The sequence below is a fragment of the Brachypodium distachyon genome, chromosome 3, assembly GCF_000005505.3.
Source record: "Brachypodium distachyon strain Bd21 chromosome 3, Brachypodium_distachyon_v3.0, whole genome shotgun sequence".
In the NCBI taxonomy this organism is placed as follows: Eukaryota; Viridiplantae; Streptophyta; class Magnoliopsida; order Poales; family Poaceae; genus Brachypodium; species Brachypodium distachyon.
The window spans coordinates 42,373,511-42,395,966 of NC_016133.3; the positions used below are offsets into that span (position 1 = coordinate 42,373,511).

The 22,456-nt window shown below is 43.2% G+C and overlaps 2 protein-coding genes across 2 annotated transcripts; both read left to right on the top strand.

Moving 5' to 3' along the window:
* Positions 1-3,403: 3,403 nt before the first annotated feature.
* LOC100846314 lies at positions 3,404-7,867 on the top strand. Its single transcript, XM_010237011.3, has 5 exons — positions 3,404-3,936; positions 6,346-6,840; positions 6,945-6,998; positions 7,072-7,199; positions 7,364-7,867. Exons 1-5 carry the CDS (start codon positions 3,419-3,421, stop codon positions 7,480-7,482), a joined length of 1,314 nt encoding a protein of 437 aa, XP_010235313.2. The 5' UTR covers positions 3,404-3,418; the 3' UTR covers positions 7,483-7,867.
* Positions 7,868-15,917: 8,050 nt separating this feature from the next.
* LOC100830441 (auxin response factor 21) lies at positions 15,918-22,363 on the top strand. Its single transcript, XM_003574730.4, has 13 exons — positions 15,918-16,274; positions 16,882-16,980; positions 17,131-17,187; positions 17,287-17,451; positions 17,596-17,680; positions 17,890-17,980; positions 18,057-18,221; positions 18,295-18,417; positions 18,636-18,711; positions 18,795-18,933; positions 19,028-20,805; positions 21,190-21,380; positions 21,816-22,363. The coding sequence occupies exons 1-13, from the start codon at positions 16,113-16,115 to the stop codon at positions 21,952-21,954; spliced, it is 3,270 nt and encodes a 1,089-aa protein (XP_003574778.2). The 5' UTR covers positions 15,918-16,112; the 3' UTR covers positions 21,955-22,363.
* The last annotated feature ends 93 nt before the right edge of the window (positions 22,364-22,456 follow it).

The window sequence follows — 22,456 nt, forward strand, 5'->3', positions numbered from 1 at the left end:
ATAGCAGGAACGGCAAAATTCTTCTGTAGATTATCTTGGTTCTCTTTTTGAACGAACTCCTATGCCCCAAAGTTATAGTTCATTCATCTTGGTGCGACCATAATTTATTGTCTTTCCACTAAGAAAATTAGATGACATGGACAAAGCGAGCTATTTATTGACATGGAAAATTTCATGAGACCGGTTTTTAACTGCATTGTTATGCACATTTTAACAGTTCACGCAAAGGACTCCCGGTGAGAAGATCATAGAAGCATTTATTGAAGATGAAAATTTTGTAGCATCAGCATAACTCGATGATGCCATCTTATGCTTCACAATCACAACACTCTCTTTCAACTATGAGGACAAATTTACCAATTACCTTACCTATATATGTGCTACCTTTTTCATGTAAGGTGTCCACGGTACAAGCTTAACATGAATGAAACCATGCATGCTTGGAAGTTGGAAGTTACGTATACTGTAATCTATGCTTAATTCAAGTGTTTTACTTTTTATTTATGTGATCCATGCTACAGTTTCCATGATTATATTTAAGTGGCTCCATATTTTTAGAGTTATTGGTCATTCATTATTTATCATTTAATCAGAACTTCATGGCAAACAATTTGTGTTAACCAGTTAACTTCATTGTACTAAATCATATTGCAGTTCTTTTGGCTTCTCTGGTAGTTAGAGATCAGTTTTATAAGTTCAGAGATAAAGGTGCTTCAGGACAAACCTATGGATATGGGATTGAAGTTGAAAAATCGGGAGGTTTGGTTCATCTCATTCCTTCTGTTGGTCCATGGATCCATAAGAAAGGGATCTAGCCCCCTCTGTTGGCCTAAACCTATCAGATGTTACACCCATATGGTAATATGTTCGATGTTCGATTAATTGTTTCTCACATCTGCATTATAAGCAGATAGGATAATATTGACACATTCAACGGATTAGTCCTTATCTAAGTTGGAAGCCTAATTTTTTTAATCTTAGTTTTATATATGACATAGCCTTTATTCCTTAACATACTTTTCAACATTAGTTATCTGGTTCATGTCAGAATTGATTCATGGTATTCCCACATATACAGACATGATAATGCATTTTATTCTGTCTCTTTTTTTGCTCATTGGATTACCTATATTGATTCAGTTTTTTGAAAGAAATGGAGGCAAGAAGTCGTGGAGCTACAGGAGCATGAAAATGCAAGGCAGAGCTTGTGGAAGCAAGAAGTCAGCCGGTCTTGGGCCTTAGAGCTCGAAACTCTGCAGGAGGAGGTGTCCATGGAGAAGCGCGTGCACTTAAGAACAAATCCAATTAAATTAAGTACAGGACCAGTTGATTCTGTGGAAGAATCAACAATTGTTGATTTTTGTAGCATGCTAGGATATGTTCTTTGTGATTACCTTTTTCTATGTCTAGAAGATTGTGTTTTAGCCTTTGTGTATAAGTTGTCATGAGTTATATGTTCCTATCTTTACCCGCTGAATGGTACTTCTCTCGGTTTCGAATTAATTACGTGGAGGGACGGAGGGAGTATCAATTTTTAGATTGATGTAAACACTGAAGTTGGAGTGGCGCGTTATATTCAGTCTTAAAGACCTTCAACTCTATATGGTTTATGGATGTTGCTGTTGTCCACTTTTTATTGTTCAAAGCCAGAGGCTTCTGATATTACTGATATTGTCTTTCATTCTAATTTAGATTGGCATGTACTCCCTCCGTTCCATAATTCTTGTGTCAAATTTGCCACAAAAAATGGATATATCTATTCATAAAAAGTGTCTAGACACATGTAATATTTTGACAAGATTTACGGAACGGAGGGAGTATGTATTTGTACGGCGTGCTTATCCAGAAGATAGAAGGTACTTGGTTGCCAAAAGATTTATAGAGCACATAGATACAAGAAAGAAAAATTTTGATTTCATGACTATAAATGTTAGTCAGTTACTGAACATATGTGGGGTGAACATGGTTCTACTCAATTCTACTGAACGTATGTGGGGTGAGTATGGTTCTACTCAATTTCATTTGGGTTCCTTTCGATGATAATGTTTTTTTGCCCCTTCTGTTTTTGTTCTTCTATCAGTAATTTTTTGATGTTGCACATGTTAGAATTGACCTTGCTAATCATGGCAAACATCAAAAATTTCGTTAAAACAATCACATAAAAAAAGAGATAATATGAACGACAAATATAGTAGACGATCCAGTTAACGGCGCAGCAACGCGCGCGTACCCTTCTAGTGATCTTGTATGGCTTGTAGACATACTGCCATTCCATTTTTCACAGAAATATCCCTATAAAATGCATCCAGCCATGTATATTTTGTGAGGACGTGCAATTGGTTGGATGACAGGTTGCAAATTAATGTTTGCTTCCTTTGAGTACGGACTCGATTCTACTCCATATTTGGCGTGTAATTATGGGCCATATAATTGTGATTTTTTTTCATTATTATTCCAAAACGGTTTCTTCATATCTTTTTTTCAATGATCTTGGTAGATAGCAGATATCTCCTATGAAGATTACATAATATAAGATGTGGAGAATATCAATGTTATTTTCCATTAACTATTGTTCATCAATACTATTGCAAATTTGCAATCATCCCTACCTGGACGCATTGATACCGCCATATCTTGGAGATTTTAGTTAGATTGTTGATTAAGTTTTCAACAGGCTCAACATTTACGATCATTCGGATGCAATATTCCGCCTCACCGACTTGATGTTATTCATCGGCTTGGAACATTTAACGCCAGTAGTAATGCCTTTAACGCACGAAACCCTACTAGGCCCTAGGGCAACCTCTACTTGAATCTGACTATGCCACTTCGCACCCTTTTTCCACCCTTGACACAATTTAAGTATTAGATGTGAAGAGCCTAAGCGTCGCAACCGATCACAAGTTAGGTTTTGAGCATGTCGTATCCGTTAGGTCTGTGCCTAAAGAAACTCGTCACAACCACGTGCGTCCCTCCCCGACATCATCTACTTGTCCGAAATCCGTCTCTCCACCTCGCCTCTTTTCGCTAACTTTGGCATCCATTTACTCCGCCACTAAGCTATCTCTTGTGCCAATCTTTTTTCCATGCAAAATTTAATTTACATTAATTAGTCACGATTAGGTGGCATCGATCCATTACTCCGCGACTAAGTTATCCTTCGACATTTATTTTCATATGCAAGATTTAATGTCCATAAATTACAAAATTTGATTTCCATAAATCAGCTACATCTCTAGATTCGACTCGAATGCCCTATAAAAAGAGGTGCAGAGGGCTCCCATTTTTTCACCCTCCCCAAAATCCCAACTGAAAGCAAAAACCAAAGACCAGAGAGTCTCTTGTGCAGTTGTGCACTTGTGCTCCTGCCTCGCCCGGCTCGTGCCATCCGGGGGTTTACAGGCCCCATCAGCAGGAAATGGCCGGCCCCACGGAACAGAACGTGCCATTTGACGAGAGCGAGAGCGAGGAGGAGTCTTGGGACGCGGAGCAGTATTTGCTGGCTCCTCGCGCTCCCCGCTCTCCCAACGCGCCTTTCGTCGGCCCCGGCGGCGACCGCGGGTGGCGCTCCGCGGGCGAGGGCGAGGACGAGGACGAGGACGAGGAGGAGTGTTGGGTGGCTCCTCGCGCCCCTCCGCGTTCTCCCAACGCGGCCTTCGTCGGCGAGGGCGCGGGGTCGGGTTCTTCCGCGGGCGAGGACGACGAGCGGGGTTCTCTTTCCCCGCGCCGGTGGCGGCCCGGCATCGCGGGGCGGCGGAACCCGCGCAAGGCCGACCTGTTCCGTGGCCTCGACGCGGGCTGCCAACTCAGGAGGATTTTCAGCACGCCGTTGCCGCCGCCGCCGCCACCGAAGAAGAAGAAGACTGCGGCGGAGGAGGCGGCGGAGGACTCCGCGCCCATCTGGCCGCCGCGCAGCTCCTGGTGGAAGAAATTCTGGTAACGCTCTCGCTCCTCTCGTGCATTGTCTGCTAGGTGCTTGATCATATACAGTGCCGTACCTGAAATTAGCTAGTGAAGAGGGAGTGTAATAGAGTGGATCATGAACTTGCTCAATTAGCTAAGAGTGGTGTAGAGTCTCAGGTGTTGAGACTCGAGTCGCCGCCTTGTATCGACGAGATTCTCGCTTTAGATTGTAATTCTGAACTCTTTTATCAATAAAGCACTCCCGATTCCTCGCCAAAAAAAAATACAGTGCCGTACCTGAAATTTTGGATGCGCTGTGCGAAATGTTGAAATTCAGTTGCTTTTCTAAGCACCAGTTAGAACCATGTTTTTCAAGTACTCCATGGTATCATTGTCTGCTAGGTGCTTGATCATATATAGTGCCGTACCTGAAATTTTGGATGCGCCGTGCGAAATGTTGAAATTCAGTTGATTTTCTAAGCACCAGCTAGCACCATGTTTAACAAGTACTCCATGGTATCATTGTCTGCTAGGTGCTTGATCATATACAGTGCCGTACCTGAAATTTTGGATGCTTCGTGCAAAATATTGAAATTCAGTTGCTTTTCTAAGCACCAGCTAGAACCATGTTTGTGAAGTAGAGTACTAGTATCCAACCTTTACCCAAATGGTATAGTCTTTTTATATCTCTGGAATAATTTGTCTAGTTTGTCTTCATAGTTAGTCCGTACCTGACATTTTGGAGTCTCCGTGCGAAGTATTGAAATTGAATGGCCACACACTTATGTTTTGCATGGAACATTGATAGAATTGTTTCTCTAAGCACCACATAGAGACATTTTTGTGAAGTAGTGTCCCAACTTTTACCCCCAATGGTATACTCCGTAGTCTTTATATTCTCTGGAACAGTACGTTTATCTAATTTGTCTTCATAATTAGTCCGTACCTGACATTTTGGAGGCGCTGTGCAAAATCTTGAAATTCAATCCGCACACTCATGTGTCGCATGGAACATTAATTATAATTGTTTCCAAGCACCACCAAGAAACATGCTTGTGAAGTGCGTTGTGGTATTCCAGCTTTACCAGAATGATGTAGTCTTTATTCTCTCTGGAATATTTTTTCTTCACAATTAGTCCTTTCAAATTATACATAAATTTTCAATTGAATCAGCAGGTATAGAACACCGTATAGAGTTTTAAGAGCTTCAGTATATGTGCTTATTTTCTGCATACAAGAATATTCAACAATATCCTATATGCAACAATTGTACTATTATAAAATATGTTAGCCGGCTTAGAAACTTTTTTTTATTAAGGAAAGAAGATTTCAAGCGTGGTGATTGTTGAACTTTTACAATAACATTGAAGTCAAACAACACAAGGGGAGAATTAAAAGGCTACAACTCAATAGTAGTTTTTATTTCTTAGTATTATCAATGTAACTATTAATTAACATGCATTAATTAAGAAACGAGCAGCAAACAGGGGGTCCTAATTTGGGTGGGGTGGCGGGCTGTGCAGGTGCTCATGCTGCACATGTATGCCATTCGGGGCAGCATATATATCCATCAAGAAACACAAGAATGTACTTTTATGTGTCGAATTCCTCGGTACAATATTCTTAGAACAAACCCCTCTGATATATAGATTAGAAGTTTTTGGTATACTGTGTGTAAGTATTCTTTTCCTATCAATGAACTTTTTGTAAAAGAACCCTCATATTTAATATAAGGATTCTTTTACAAAAAGTGGAATATTCTTGTAATAGGATCTATGACTTCCACCTATCTTATCCAACATATCATTGCTTTAAGGTTGGTAAATCCTATTAATAAAAGGCTATATCATTTTAGGGTTTAAAAAAAACTACTCCCTCCGATCCTAATTAATTGTCGAAATATTACATGTATCTAGACACATTTTAGGCATAGATACATCCATATTTAGGCAAATTTGAGACAATTAATATGGATCGGAGGGAGTAAAAGGTTTTCTATTTAATGAAGAACTATGGGAAAGAGAGAGCATTTCACTTTTTTGTCAGCCAATCGATGCGCTGTGGAAAATCATGATTTTTTGGTATATGTAATCTGTATGTTTTGTTTCTATTAGCACACTAGGGCTGTTTGAAGTGTTTATAGGATTCCATATTGCTACATTATGCTATATAATTACTCAGAAAAAAAACATTATGCTATGTTTCTATTGCTGATGTTATCTAGCCTAGGGTTCTTAGAGCGACCGTTACACTAGCTCCACTTTGTTAATGCTGTCTTAACTATGTGTGAGTTAGATTATTATTTTTGTGAACACCTTTTTTGAAATGATCATGGTGTTGTTTCCCTTCTGCATTTTCGTACCTTCACATATCGTTTTATTTTTCTATCAAGTAGTTTTTCTTTTCATGTATGATTGACTTTCCATTCACCTGATCCAACAGTGACCTGAGTGCCATGAAGTACCACCCAACAAATCCAGCAATTCCCGCGCTCAATCCTGATGAGAATTCATCATCTCATCCACCACCGGAGAAGAGCCAGGAGCAGGTTGGCCAGGAGATGATACCTGAAAGTGCATCAGAACAGACCGTTGTTTATGAGAATGGTCAGGGAGAAAAGGACCTCCCTGTTCAAACCCAAAAAAAGAAATTAATCATTGACACATATTGTGTGCAATGTAATAAATGCAAAAAATGGAGGATTATTCCTACCAAACAGAAGTACGAAGAAATCCGGGAGAAACTTCCTAGTGGTCCATTTTCTTGCGAACATGCTAGCGAGTGGAAGCCTGGAGTTACATGTGATGATCCAACAGATGCATCTCTGGATGACGGCAAGTTCTGGGCGATTGATAAACAAGGCATCCCTCAGACTCCTCTTGAGTGGGACAGGACAATATCAATTAGATCCGAAGGGTGTATCAGATTTGCCGACGTGTGAGTAATACTTTTTTTTCTTCTCAGTATCCTAGTTAATTTGCTTCCTGGTTTTACCTAACATTTTCGAAGCCTGCAGGCTGATTTTATTTACATGCTTTCAGGTACTATTTCACACCTACAGGACTAATGCTAAGATCAAAGCTTGATGTTGGAAGGTATGCCATCTTTCTTTCCCTTCAATATCTTTCTAAATGTTTCTCTAATTCTTGAAATGTCATACTTTGCTAGGTATCTTGATGAAAACCCGCAGTGTGATGCTGTCATAGAACAGTTTTCATTCGCCACACCTGTACCTCTAAAAGGGGATTACGTAAGAAAGCGTCCTCGTCAGTCAAAGCCTCTTCAAATAGAAGAAGGTATATATGCACAACTTGAACAGATTAAGCTTCTCGTCATTTGTTTTCCTTCCCGCTCAAGTCAGATGGTTTATGGCATCGTTCTCTGTTTGCTCGTTTTAACCATCTAGTAACTTTACATTCATGTTTTGCCATTCATCTGATGACATGTCCCTTGTTGTCAGTGCCACCGCTAGTCTGCGCTCCTCCAATTCATGTTGATATCATGCACAAAAACATGCTGGTCCCGTACGAAGGAGCTCGGCCCTCATCTGATGTGTCCCAGGATCAACTTTTGGGATGACGTCCAAGGGTCGTGCTAAAAATATAGCTTGCTCTACCGGTGACACCAGATCCGCGGTCCCTGGCAGCTGATGTGTTGTATGTTACCTGTATGTTGTTAGACCTTAGCTAGCTCGCTCCCCTTATACCCTAGCTCAGTCCTGCTTAGATAGACCTGGAAATGGGGAAATTTTTGGTACATTGACATCAGCACAATGATGTCGCTGAAACTTTTTGGAAACTGCCACCTTAGTTATACTTATACTGAATTGTGTTTTCATGCATGTGTTGTGTTTTCCTGTAAGTTCATGGCATGTTTCTACAGCATGTATGTATTTCTTCCTTCAAGTTACTGTCATTTCGGTTGAGATATCAACAAGTTAAATGGGCTGGCTTTGGAAACAAAAGTTTAGTTTCTCCTGTCATTTTATCATTGCTCTCTGGCTGGAGTATTTTTCCCATGTGGATGCATCTCATTGCATGACCAGAGGCTCAGTCATGTCCTTTTGGATGTTTTAAGTTGAAACATGTGAGAAATAGTTCAAACGGAATTAAGGCTTGCGCGACTTGGTAACTGAGCTGAGCCTGAGCACTCAGCAGTTGCATAGCTGCATTTGCATCGTTTTCTTGCAGACAAATGGATATTTGCATAATGTGTACTCTAGACTTGTTTTTAGAACATACACATTATGCAAATATCCATTATAAGATGTTGTAGCTTCGTTAAAAGTCAGAAATTCTTAAACTTTGACCAAACTTATAGAAAAACCTATCAACATCTATAACTCTAAATTAGTTTTATTAAATCAACATCTACTAGTTTTATTACATCTGTCACGATATATCTACATAATATACTTATTTAATATTCTTGGTCAAGTTTTACAGCCCGTTTTGCACGGAAGCAAACTGCAAAAGTTTAGCGGGACTATCTATCCACATTTCATTCGGACTCGTAGAGCCTCCGAAATGACTTCGGAATCTCCGGGTCCCTCTTTTTACTTAAAATAGAGCCGGTGGCACATTTGCGCTACCTAATTACACATTTGTGCAAACAATGATATGTTGTTGGACACGTTTCACTTTTTTTTTTTGCTCTTAAGGAAAAGGGGTGCAAAAAATTAGAGAAGAGACTAGATCGATTTTACATTAATGTTGGGAATCGAAGTTGCTGGCCGGATATCGATCGATCGATTACATGATATTCACTGGATCGATTGAGTACATGATTCTCTTTCTCCAGGAGTATACATCGATCTAAAATCAACTCAATTGAGTTCTTGACTTGTTTCGTGAGTACAGTGCCAGCTAGGAAAGAAGAGAAAGGAAGGAAGCAGGGGCGTCCTGCTTCTGCAGCGGCTGCCGTGCGGCTTCGTCCTGTTCCCGCGCCTTGGTCTTCCTCTTCTTCTTGGCCGCCTCTTCCTCGTGCTCCTCGAAGAACCGCAGCAGCGCGTCCATGGGGATCCCGCGCCCCGCAGGCTTCCTCTTCGGCCGTGCTGGTGCGGCGGTGGTGGGGCGGCGGCGGGGCTCGCGGACATCGGAGGCAGGAACCCGCGCGACGCGACTGGGGAGGGTCCCGGCGGCGGCGGGGTAGCGGACGAGGTAGGAGGCGGTGCCGGGGAACGCGGAGACCACCGTGGCACGCGTGTAGATCACCACCTCCCTCTCGGCGCCGGCTCCGGAGAAGACGATGGCCGGCTGCGTGAACCTGCTGCGCACCTCGACCTCCGACCCGGCAGCGAACAGCGGGTTCCGGCCGGTGGTCCGATTCTTGGCTTCCGCAGTCATCTTCTTCGCGGCGGCCGTCGAGAAGCTGCTTATCGCGGCGGACGCCGTCTTCTTCTCCATGTCTTTACTGGATCGGCGAGGCGACTGGATCCGCCGTCGATTCGGGAGGGGCGCGAGGCGGCGATCGACGGCAAGGAGGCTTAGGTTTAGTTTCCTCTCTCTCTCTCTCTCTCTTTCGACTCTGGCTTGTGGGAATGTGCGTCTCCGGCGGTGGCCATTGCGCCGCCTTATAAATCGGTGGAGGGATTCATGGATTCCCGATTCGGTGTCCGAGATAGCGGAGGACTGGCTGGCTGGCGGTTACGCTACGCGGCGAGCGATATGCCGGCATTGGCTGGCTTCGTTTCTTTCCTTTCCCGGTGCCGCGCTCGGTTTCGCTTGTTTTTCCCCGAATTCGTTTGAATCGACCGGGTCTTATTGGATGCGCCCTATGGCCCAAGCCCACGAAGACCCGTCCGGAGCATTGGGCCGGCGACGGTACGACTGCTGCTCTCTCTCAAAAAAAAAAACGGTTTTGCACCAGCAGTAGCTCTACCATGCCATTGGTGTTATTAGCCAAAAGCCAAAAACCGATATCGTCTTTATCGACCATGCTCATGCCAATATGCTATTCTCATAAAAGAAAAAGAAAAACTATCGTGCTAATATGCCTTCAGGCTGATAACTTTATCTATTTTCTCTCTCTCGATTGTCGCCCGAAAAAATGTGTGGCAGCAATGGCACGACGGTATCTTAAAACGGAATTAAGGATTGCTCGATTTGAAAACTAAGCCTGAGTAGTTAGCCCTGAGTTCATTTGTTTTCGTCTAAAAACACAAGATATTGGCGGTCAACCTTCGACAACGGTTTGGATGACAATTGAACGGACGCTCCTTCTCGTCAACACCTTTTGCCACCGTCTCCAGTCTCTCCCTCCAACATCGTCTTGTCTCCCCCAAGCCCTGCTACGTCTCTTGTGCTAGACGTCGTCGCCGCTGCCATGTCTCGAGTCAATACCAACGAGCAACCGACTAATCACCAAACAAAGCTGCTTCAACGGTAGGCCTGGCTGCAAATGCCAACATGGCATGCCTGCGTGGCAAGTCAGTAGACAAAACCATGCCAGATCGGCTTTAGATGGGGCGAGAGACCATTAGTTTTGACAGTTGAGCGACGAGAAGTATACCAGAAATACTAATTATCTATTTGCATTTGCATGCTTTTCAACAATTTGAGTGTCGGATTTTTCTTTTCTTCTCTAAAAAACATTTCGTCTAAATTAACAAGTTCTCCATGTACACACACAATGAGCCCCGCACAGCGGTATGCCAATATCCATTGGTAAATTCCTATGAAAAAAGTATCCATCGGTAAACGCCATTAATTTAGTGTTTTAGACGAATAGAAGATCGGTCAATGGCAATAGAGCTAGCTACCGCCGCCTGTATTCCGTCGGGTAGGGATTTGAGATTTCGACAAGGAAAACTGTAGACATGAACGAATACACGCATGCTTGCTCTTCATTTCCGGTCGATCGGTGCAAGAATTAAACGCAGGTCATAGCCACACGAATTTAGATCAAATCACCAAAATGCAACTGGTCTAAAACTTGGGACCGATTTATCGATTATGCTTCGCATTTTATATTCTCAAGAAGGGGGACAAGATTTTACATTGCATTAGCAATTAATCGAAGTTGCATTAATATACATGGTTCTGCATCCATCTAATCTTAATAAAATCCAGTTCTTTGTGCCAATTTGGCCTCTAACCTAGACTAGTGCCAAGTTGGATCTTTCCTACTGGGAGAGAAGAGGAAAACGGAAACAGGGGCGTCCTGCTGAGTGCCGATGCAGCTTCTCGGCGGCCTTCGTCGTGTTCCCGCGCGCGCCTTGGTCTTCTTCTTCTTCTTGGCCGCCTCTTGCTCGTGCTCCTCGAAGAACCGCAGCAGCGCGTCCATGGGGATCCCGCGCCCCGAAGTCGCCATCTTCGTCTTCTTGCAGCAGCCATCGTCGCCGTCCTGCTGATCCGGCGGCGGCGCCCTCTTGGCGCCCAACGGCGGTCGTGCGGCGGCGGGCGGCGGGAGAAGAAGTGCTGGACGGCGGCTGGGCTCGCGGACGTCGGAGGAAGGGACCCGCGCGACGCGGCTGGGAAGAAGGGTCCCGTCGGCGGCGGGGTAGCGGACGAGGTAGGAGGCGGTGCCGGCGGACGCGGAGACCACCGTGGCGCGGGCGTAGATCACCACCTCCCTATCGGCGCCGGCGCCGGAGGAGACGATGGCCGGCTGCGTGAACCTGCTGCGCACCTCGACCTCCGCCCCGGGAGCGAACAGCAGGTCCTTTACCGTCTTCTTTGCCGGCGCAGTCGTCGCCATCATCTTCTTGGCGGCGGCCGTCGAAAACGACGCCTTCTTCGCCATGTACTTACGGCCAACGGAACCGACGAGGCGAGCGCGGCTGATTCTTCTTCTGCTGCTGCTGCCGCCCTCCGCCGTCGATCGGCGAAAGGCCGGCCGGCTAGGTTTCCTCTCTCTGGGTTCGATAATCGCGAGCCGGATTGGGGCCGTGGAAAAGGAGGGTGCAGTGGAAATGTGCGCCCCCGCGGCGGCTATAAATCATCCCGTGCCCGAGTCCGAGACGGCGGCGGTTACGGTCGAGCACTACGCGGCGATCGAGCGACATGACATCGGCTTCGTCCCCTCCCGCTGCTGGAGTCCTACTCCTGGTGTCGTTCTCGGTCTCGTTTGACTTTGGATGGACCGGGTCTCATCGGAAGCTGCGCGCGCTATGGGCCGAAAGCCCAGGGAGTTCCTTCCGGAGTATTAGGCCGGCCTTGTTAAGGCGGAGGTCGCGCGCGCGGCCTGCTGCCCCGGTTTTGCACCAACATGGCTCTATTGGGCCGTGTTATTAATATTCTAAAAATATTTAGTCATACGGCATGATATCTTTTATCATGCCATTAGATTTTTTTTTCCCTCAAAAAAAAATGCCATTAGATTTTTATCTAATTTTATCCGATTCTCGGAGAAAATAAATATAATTTCATCCATTTCTCCCTCGATCGTTGGCTCAAAAGGTTGGTAGCATGTGCAGTTCAAGATCAAAGATGAGATCCGCATATACGTACTGGAGGAGAGATTCGGTGCGTCTCTCGTCGGCCGACCCGATCATATCGATTAGGCTTAGTGATGTCCCGTCGCATCCATATGCATATAATCCTCCACGACGCAGGAAAAGATCGATCGGCCATTCTCAATTCCATCCGCCACATTGATAGGGAATTAATTAGGTTTGTTCATGAACGAAACGTATCTCGCCTGCGTACGTACGTATACGTATACTGTAAATCGAGCTAGCTAGCTACCGAGCTACGTATAGGTATACGAAGCATATGCATGCATGCAACCACCGTCCACCGTAGTCATCGATGATCGACATGCATGCATGGAGACATGTTACATGCACGTGTATATATTCAAAAAAGAAGAAGAAGGAATTCAGCATATACGATTAATTCGAGAGCAAGCTGTAGATACGTACGTAGAACGTAGGCTTTGCTTCTGTTCCAAGGTTTGGCATGCATTTAATTTCCATGTGGACCGAAGTATGGGACAGATCGATCGATAACATGTTGGACGTACGTACGTATATAGTTCCGTATATATAAAACCGATCAATCACATCATCAATGGAGATCGAGTGTATATATAGCTGGCCACATGATATAATTTCTTCGGCCAGATTAAAATTCGTCATCCTAGAGATCACTGTTCTATTCTGAGGAGAAATGTCCAAACTAGGCCCTAGATGCATGTACGGAGTATAACAAATTAAGCTGAAAGAAGGTGAAATACACCATGCGCCTGCATGCATGGATCGATATTAATTTCTTGATCACGACTGTACGTAACTGTGATCATACGATCAGTGTCATATATATGCTTGCATGCATGCATGCATGTGTGCGTGCCGAGGATCGATCGACCAAAGCTAGAAAGTTTTCTACTCGTACTCTCTAGATCTAGAAAAACATTTATATATCGATCTTTGCATGCATGTGTCGTTGCATTACGAACGAAAATGGGAGCATGTAGATAGCGAAAAAAGAGAAATCACACTGCGCTCATGCATGACCGGAGATTTGCCACGTCGATGCACTGGATGCATGCTGCTGCATTGAAAATTTGAAATCTCGATTGTCTATGATCGATCGATATGATAGGATACAAGGAATATATGGGCCCATCGATCAATGATGATGAATGCGCAGAATGCAATGCAAGATCGGCATTAATTTATCATAGCCCACACTGGGGCTAACATTATTATTATGCTATCTACTAGCTAGCTAAATTCTCTCCATCGGTTACAGACTTTGACGCCAGTTATCGATCAATTAATCGATTGGTGAGAGTATATTTTACAGAAATTTTGGAGGGTTCTATTTTCTAAGGAATTTTTACATGTCTAGTTTGTTTGATTTGTAAGATTTGACCATAGGATTTTATTTTTCTTCTTATGAACAACTTGTATGCCATTTAATTCCAAGACAAAACAAATTATTAGGTCTGATTTCATGAAAGAATTTATTTGCTTCTATTATAACTATGGCTACCATTAACTTTTTAATTAAGTCAGTTTTTGTAAAAAAAATCTATGCTGTAATATACAGTTTTCGTTGCACATTTTTGTGCTCCAAATTTCTGTAAATTTCATCAGGCACGGCATAACATTCAATTCTATTTTTTCTTCCTATTTCTGTACATGTTTTACAAATTTCGTAATCAAAGAGGCCCATGCATAGTGATCGAGACGGAGAGTCCTTGGGAAAGAGCCAAACGGCGTACTGAATTATTATTCACTATTAGTTCATCCATCCATTCATTCATTCATTCATTCAATTCATTGTATATATCCAAGAACATGGCCTCTTGGTGTAGCGTCACTAGCTAAGCTCATCGTTCCTCTTTTTCCGGTTCGTTGCAACAAACACGGCAAGCCAATTAGAGCAACTATCTCGATGTCTCACTCACAAGTGAGCTTAGCTAGCTATAGCTATACCGCAACGATGTGCTCATCATTTGGTCGTCTTAAAAAAGTGTCACCACCCACATCCGGATATTCTTGACGGTGAAAAACCCGGCGCAAAATCCCTCGAGGAAAATCCTTGGTCGCGAGAACATAATTTCGCCGAGATAAGGTAGTCATGGTTGGCGGATAGATTATATATGCAAATTGACCAAATAGTACAAAGAAGCGCCTAAATCAGCTAGCAAATCGGACAATCAGGGAGTAGTTGATTTCTTAGCATAAAGTAGATTATTAAGCGCATGTTCTAACGATCACTCTCTGGTCTCTAGTTGGTTTCGCCTGACCTAACAGTTAGCTTCTGAGAAAGCAAACCTACGTTTTGTAGTTCATATGGCTTTATGGCTCCATCATTAGCACCTTCAAATTAGTTATTTTAGCAGTTATCAAATTTAGGGTTTAGGGTCCGAATATGCGGTTTCATAAATATAGGGCTAAATTGACACCTTATCAATAATAGTAGGACTTCACATGCATTTAACTCCAAATTAAATATCCCCACCATGCACAATTAGCTCGATAATTATTGTATTGCCCTTTCTTCTCTTCTTTTTTTATTCCAGTTTTAAGTACTGTAATGAAAAAAAAAAGGAAAAAAAAGTGGGCCAGCAGAAAAAAGTAGTTTTGCTGTTAGATGAGTTTGAACTTGCAAGTTAATCAAGTAAAGGACAACTTTGCTATAAACGGTACGTGCACAACGAGGGCTTCCAACTGCAACCTCGAAAGCTTGCTCGAAAATGTGTACCTAGCTTGTTGTACATTGTCATCAGAGGTTTTCTCTAACTTGCAAAAATTGGAGAACACAACATTATATTTCTTTTAAGAGGAAAACCATTGCTCAACGCTAGCGAGTTTCTCATATGTCGCATTTACACAAATGCCAAGGCTGCAGCTCAAAACGCCTCTTAATTTCTTCCCCACTAGCTGCAATTTAATTTCTTCCCCACGAAGAGCATCAATAGAAAATCCCTCGTATAACTGCCACTAATGCTCGATGAGATTCTGAACCTGATGTGCGTACATGTGTCTTCAATTTGCCGGCACATCTGATCCGATCTGGTTCGGATTTTGTGTAGTATTTAGAAACGGAGGAAGTAGAAATCAAGCAAAGCTTTATACGAAGCCACGTGCGTGTGCGCTTGATCCCCGCACAAACAATTATGAATGTTTCATGGATAGTTTCATTCACATGTACCATGTGAATGGAACTATCAATGAACTAGTATTAGTACTGTACTAAGAGCATTCTCAGCGGCTTGTGTATATTTGGTTGTTTATATCTCCATCTAGACGTCGGTCTACCAGCGGCTTGTGTATATGCAACTTGTCTATATTCTCTCTCCCGTCTCCATAGCTAAATCATCTCTAATGAGCATTTGGACAGTGTGGCTGGTCGTCTAACAATGTCTAAATTTAGACAACCTTGTACACAAGCTGCTGGAGCCTTAATTTGCCCTTTGGTCGTCTAAATGGCATGTAGACAACATTGCTGAGGACGCTCTAATCATCGAAGCCAGCCAGGAACAAGCACAAGGGACAATTAACAAACGCTTAATGCTAAACAGCAGGCTAGCCACTGGCCCCAGAACAGCACGAGTATTATATTAGTATCGCTTTTCTTCGCTCCTACCGAGAGCCCCCTTTCTCGCCTCGGGAGCTGCTCCAATTCGGCTTCTTTCCTTCCCAATCCGGCCTCCCCCTCCCCTAGCTAGCTCGCCGGCGACGCGGTTATGCTTCCCCACCGGCTGCGGCGGCGGGGGCAGGCGTGAATACTTGGCGGCGAGTGGTGGCAGGGTGCATGATGTCGGCGCCGGAGAGCTCCTGCGGCGGCGACGAAGAGGCGGGGATGAGGAGGAGCAAGGTGAACCAGGAGCTGTGGTACGCCTGCGCGGGGCCGCTGGTGGCGCTGCCGCCGGCGGGGAGCCTCGTCGTCTACTTCCCGCAGGGGCACAGCGAGCAGGTACACCGCCGGCGCCTGCTTCCTCCGATTCTTTTGTTTGCTGATCAAAAGCTGCTGCTGTTGCTTTTCTACCCCCTTTCGATTAGGGGGGAAATAAGTTCCCCTTTTCGTCTTCGTGTCCGGCGGCAGTTGGTCGGCTTCGCCTTGCAGACAAATGGTTGCTTTGCTTTGGTTCCTGGCAGAGAGAGAAATAATTTCTTTTCTCAGAGACCTTTTCTACAGTAGCGTGAGAGAAATTTGGGAGCTGGATTTCCTCTAGAGTTTTGGTCTTGCCTTGTTTCAGCTTTCAGCTCAGTACTTCACCAATTGATCATAACCATGCCAATCTCTAGCGAGGAACTCGCGCGATAATCGGATTGTCTGTCTCTGTCATGCTTGACTGGAACTATGAAAGCATCAACTGCTTAATTCAGCTTATTGTTTCTGTTTTAATGTAATTTTTTCACATGAGGAATCCATGTTTTCGTGTACAAGTTTAGTTGATAGATAGTTCAAAATACATTAAAATGAGATTTATTAGCGACATCACTTGTAAATTCCCATGTTGTGTTCAAGTGACCTGGAGTTCCATGGCGAAAAGTTCTTATTCCTTGATACCCAATTTCAGGTGGCAGCATCTATGCGAAAGGACGCAGATGCACAGATTCCAAGCTATCCAAATCTTCCATCAAAGCTGATATGCATCCTCCACAATGTCACTATGGAGGTAATGCCTACCACTTTGAACAGACACAACTAATTGGAGAACAGCTGCGCATTGTACTAGTGCTCTGTTTCTCAAACACTTTTACTATTGCTCTGTTATGCGGATAATCTAGTCTTTTAGCATGATGCATCTTTCGACCAAACTTGACAGGCTGATCCTGACACAGACGAAGTTTATGCTAGAATGACTCTCCAGCCAGTAAGCAATGTGAGTCACACTTCCCATTGTTCATTGAGATCATTTGATAGTAATACCATGAATTTAGGAGGCTTGTCCAGAAAATGATTTTGAAATTGGAACTTCTAGGTGACACAATGTGACAAGGAGATATTGCTGGCCTCAGAGATTGCGCTGAAGCAAAGCAGGCCACAAACAGAGTTCTTTTGCAAAACACTGACCGCAAGCGATACGAGCACTCATGGAGGATTCTCTGTGCCACGGCGTGCCGCAGAGAGAATTTTCCCTCAGCTTGTAAGCAAGTGTACTTTTGAAAGTACAAAAAAACTCTGTTTTTTGCATCGAAAGTACAAAAGAGCAAGTGTACTTTCGATGCAAAAAAGAAGTGTTTGATGCTTTTTGGTTGGTTCTAGTTAATTCACACTATACTATGTGTAGGACTTCTCATTGCAGCCTCCTGCTCAGGAACTTCAGGCCCGGGATTTGCATGATAATACTTGGACATTCCGGCATATATTTAGAGGCAAGTCAAATATTTTTTGGAAGTTACTCTTGGGGCATGGAAAAGAAGCTGAGTGAAGTTTATCAATCCTATATTTTAATATCATATACTATCTGCTTTGGCCTTTGATTCTGAAGTTTTATCTACCTGCTAAGTTCCTCTGATTTAATCCATTTTACAGTTTCAATGCACTAATCTTCTAAGTTGTGACCGGGTCTCTTCTTCACCAGGCCAGCCTAAAAGGCATCTGCTGACTACTGGCTGGAGCCTATTTATTAGTGGGAAGAGACTTCTTGCTGGTGATTCAGTCTTATTTATTAGGTAAAATGTTGATGCCGAAGGTCTCTATTTAGAAAGGTAACCAGTGCCACTAAATTTCATGACATTGTGATTGTAGGGATGGGAAACATCAACTCCTTTTGGGGATCAGGCGAGCAAATAGGCAACCTACTAACCTCTCATCATCTGTCTTGTCTAGTGACAGTATGCACATTGGAGTTCTTGCTGCTGCAGCCCATGCAGCAGCGAATAACAGCCAATTCACAATATTCTATAACCCAAGGTAAAAATCATACTATGTGAGGTTTGATCTATGAATAACATGTATATTAAGAGTTTAATTTGGGCTTCCTTAGGGCTAGTCCTTCAGAATTTGTGATTCCTTTTGCCAAGTACCAGAAGGCAGTCTATAGCAACCAGTTATCTCTTGGTATGCGGTTCAGGATGATGTTTGAAACTGAAGAATCTGGAACAAGAAGGTATAGATTCCAAATGTACCTAATTTATGGATCTCATAGTCATCCTTCTTGCTTAAAGATAACTTTTAAGAATATCCCTGGAGTTTTTTGTGTACCTTTTCTTTAAGTATCGGATTGCTGCATTTAACTTAGTGCATACGATCATGTTCTTGTATGTTTGAAGTTCTGTACGGGTATTTAGTTTTGTAAGTGTGATAAGTCGTGACATCTTCCTGCAGGTACATGGGTACAATAACTGGCATAAGTGATCTGGATCCTGTAAGGTGGAAAAGCTCTCAGTGGCGCAGTATTCAGGTCTGGTCCGATCCATACAAACTAAACCTGCTAGACATGACATATCCCTTTGTTTTTGCTGGAATAAGTATAAGTATGTGCAGGTTGCATGGGATGAAGCAGCCCCGACTGAAAGGCGCACCAGGGTTTCCCTCTGGGAGATTGAGCCTGTCATTGCTCCATTCTTTATCTATCCGTCGCCATTATTCACTGCAAAGCGTGCCAGACAACCTGGGATGATAGGTAATTAGTTAACTACAGTTCCACTCCACGAATAAGTAGATAACAATTCCTTTCCGAACCAACTTAGTTGTTTAATAATAAACTATGTCAGCAGATGATGAGACCTCAGAAATGGACAATCTTTTTAAGAGGACCATGCCATGGCTTGGTGAGGACATTTGCAAGAAAGATCTGAATAGTCAGAACAGTATAGCGCCTGGTCTAAATTTAGTCCAGTCACTTCAGTGGATGAACATGCAGCAGAACTTGTCCCTTGCTGGCACAGGTATGCAACCAGAGTTACTAAATTCACTCGCTAGCAAACACGTACAAAACCTGTCTGCAGCTGATATATCGAGGCAAATCAGCTTCCAGCCCCAGTTCTTGCAACAAAATAACATCCAGTTCAATACCTCGCTGCTACCGCAGCAAAACCAACAGAATGAACAGTTAGCAAAAGTTATAGCACCAAACCAACTGGGAAATATTATGGTACCACAGAAGGTAGATCAAGATCGCAATTCTGACCAGAAGCAGCATGTGGTTACTCAATCATTACCAGGCGGCCAGGCAAGCATAAACATCACACGGCCTCAACTTGTCGCCCAAGCTCAATTCCAGCAACCTCAGGTGATTCTCCAGGCTCAAGTCCAGCAACAGCAACCTCTGGTCCAAAGTCATACTGTCTTGCATGGAGGCCTTCAGCAAATCCAGCTTCTGCCGCAACAGCAACCACATTTGCAGAAGCAGCAACAATCTCAACATCATCAGCAGGTTCAACACTTGGTTCAGGAGCAGCAGCACATAAAGGTACAGCCTCTTCAGGTGTCCAGTGACGTAAACATGAATATGCAGCTGTCTGATAATCAAATGAAACTTCAACTATTAAAGGCTCTACAGTCGCAGCAACATCTGACCTTGGAACAGCAGAAAATGTTTTTTGATCTGCAGCAGCAAATGGTAAATTGTCAGTCAGATCCTCAGCAATGTACACAAGGAGCTACCCAAACTGTTGGTATACACAACACTATCCAGTACACAACACAACAAAACTCTCAACCCCACCAACCAGTTCAAGATTCTCCTGGGAATTCTATCCCGATTGCAAAAACAGATATTATTACCTCCATGGGTGCCAGCTCGTTGAGTACGGTTGGTGGAATGCAGTCACTGAAGACACATAATGGTCCCTCTTCGTCAACATCACCATGCACCAACACTAATCCTGTTCTTTTGCAATCCATCCCAAGTAGCTCCAAGAATCAAAGTTCACTAACTGCAGCTAAAACATCTCAATCATCTGTTATGTTAGGCCCTACAATTGAACAGGAAATGAAATCTTACCAAAGTGTGAAGCCAACTATGATTATCCCCAAGATGACGGAACAAAGACCAACTACTGGCCAAGACTGCCTAAACAATAACCCTCACATAGATTACTTGGACACATCCTCTTCAGCTACTTCGGTTTGCCTTTCTCAGGCTGATGGATCATTTCAACAAAACTTTCCACCATCATCCCTCAATCAGCACCAGCTGTTGAGGGACACAGTTCCAGATAATGAGTTTGAGGTTACAGATCCAAGAAATAACCTTCTATTTGGGGTGAACATTGATGGTCAACTGGGCTTACCACTTAATGCAGACGCCTTGCTTGCAACTAGCATTGAAAACGATAAGTTCATGGATCAGATGGCTGGAAATGGCATTTCTAACTACATGTCATCAAAGGAATCTCAACAGGAGATATCATCTTCAATGATTTCACATTCATTTGGAGTTGCTGATATGGCATTCAATTCTATAGATTCTGCGATCAATGATACCCCATTCTTAAATAGAAATTCCAGGGCTCCAGCTCCCGCACATCAGCGCATGCGAACGTATACCAAGGTTTGTTAATTTGCTCCAGTATTGTCTTTTCACACTAGTATTTATTAAACTGGTTGTATATTTCATAGTAATGCCAGGGAATACGTAGGTATGGATAACAAAAGAACTATTTCACCTCATGGAGTGGAATTATTTAGTTATTTATATCTATATTTTTCTTGAGCCTTCGAGAGTTTGATACACCTAAGTTCCTCTCAAAATGATGCCTGTGAAATTTATATGCTTATTTTTAGTACACAGATAAAGTTAGTAGTAAAAAAAGAACTTAACATAGGCTTGTACCAAATTTGTTTTTGTGCTGTCTTGTTCTAGTATTTATTACATTTGAGTGCACAAGCTCACTCTTGAAGTGAGCTCTTTACTGACGCGGGTACTTATATGCAGGTGCACAAACGTGGTGCTGTAGGAAGATCTATCGACATCAACCGATATTCTGGATACGATGAATTGAAACATGACATTGCTCGGATGTTTGGTATTGAGGGGCAGCTTGGTGATCAAAGTAGAGTTGGGTGGAAACTAGTATATGAAGATCATGAGAAGGATGTTCTACTAGTTGGTGATGACCCATGGGAGTAAGTGAAATTCCACCTGCTAAATTTGCATCTGCCTATAGAAAACACCTAGTGCGGTATCCGGAAATGTGAATAAAGTATAAGTAAAACTGATCAATGACATTATGCAAATTATTGGGTCCATATGACTTTGGGGAGGTATCGCTTAATGCTTCATCCATTGAATATTTAGTTTGTGGGTAGAATGATAGGCTTAGGACATTTTCTAACTTCAACTGAATATTTACCTGTCAAAAAAAGTGGAGAACCTCTAAAATCAACTCTTCTAACTACACAGATTAATCAAATTAGCAGATTCTGCTGCATTGGATTCACCTGTCTGGAAAATAAAATGGGAGCACTTTTCGTTCAATTATTATGCTTATTGATTTACTCTCCTAATCTAGCTGTTGTGCCACTCTGATAAAACAAGAATCAACGTATTTGCTTGTGTAGGGATTTCCTGAATTGCGTACGGTGCATCAGGATTCTTTCTCCTCAGGAAGAAATGCAAATGAGGTTGGTTGGTGACATCGGAGACGGCTTCCTTCCAAACCAAGCCTGCAGCAGCTCAGATGGGGGTCAACCCTGGTAACTGAAAAGTTATCAAGCAGTTCCGACAGTCATATGATCACCGGTTTCAAAGGCCAATACAGTTTCTGGCGCTGCGAGGCCGACATTTTTCTCGGTCAGTCTCATGAATACAAATGGCAATGATGATAATCGACGTTAATTTAGGCTTCTGAGAAATTCGGAGCTTAGAGTACATTGATCGAGGCAGCGGGTCACGAAAACATGAGCATAGAGAACAGTTCATACTCTTGTAGTTCTGATAAGTTTTGATGGCCTTGCAATCTACATACATATCCACCCCATATTTTTTTTTCTTCTACCATGTATATGTCTTTGTTGCCAGATGTAACAAGCAGGTTGTCAGATACTCATTCCAGATGTCACTACTGATCTAGTAGTAAATGAAGGGGAAAAATATATCACTTCAAAGATGTTTCCTTGTTCACGAATCTTTTGTGCCCTGTGATTGAGCTGCATAATTCCTTTTTTTTGCATCCAAAATTTTATGCTCCACCATGTTCATG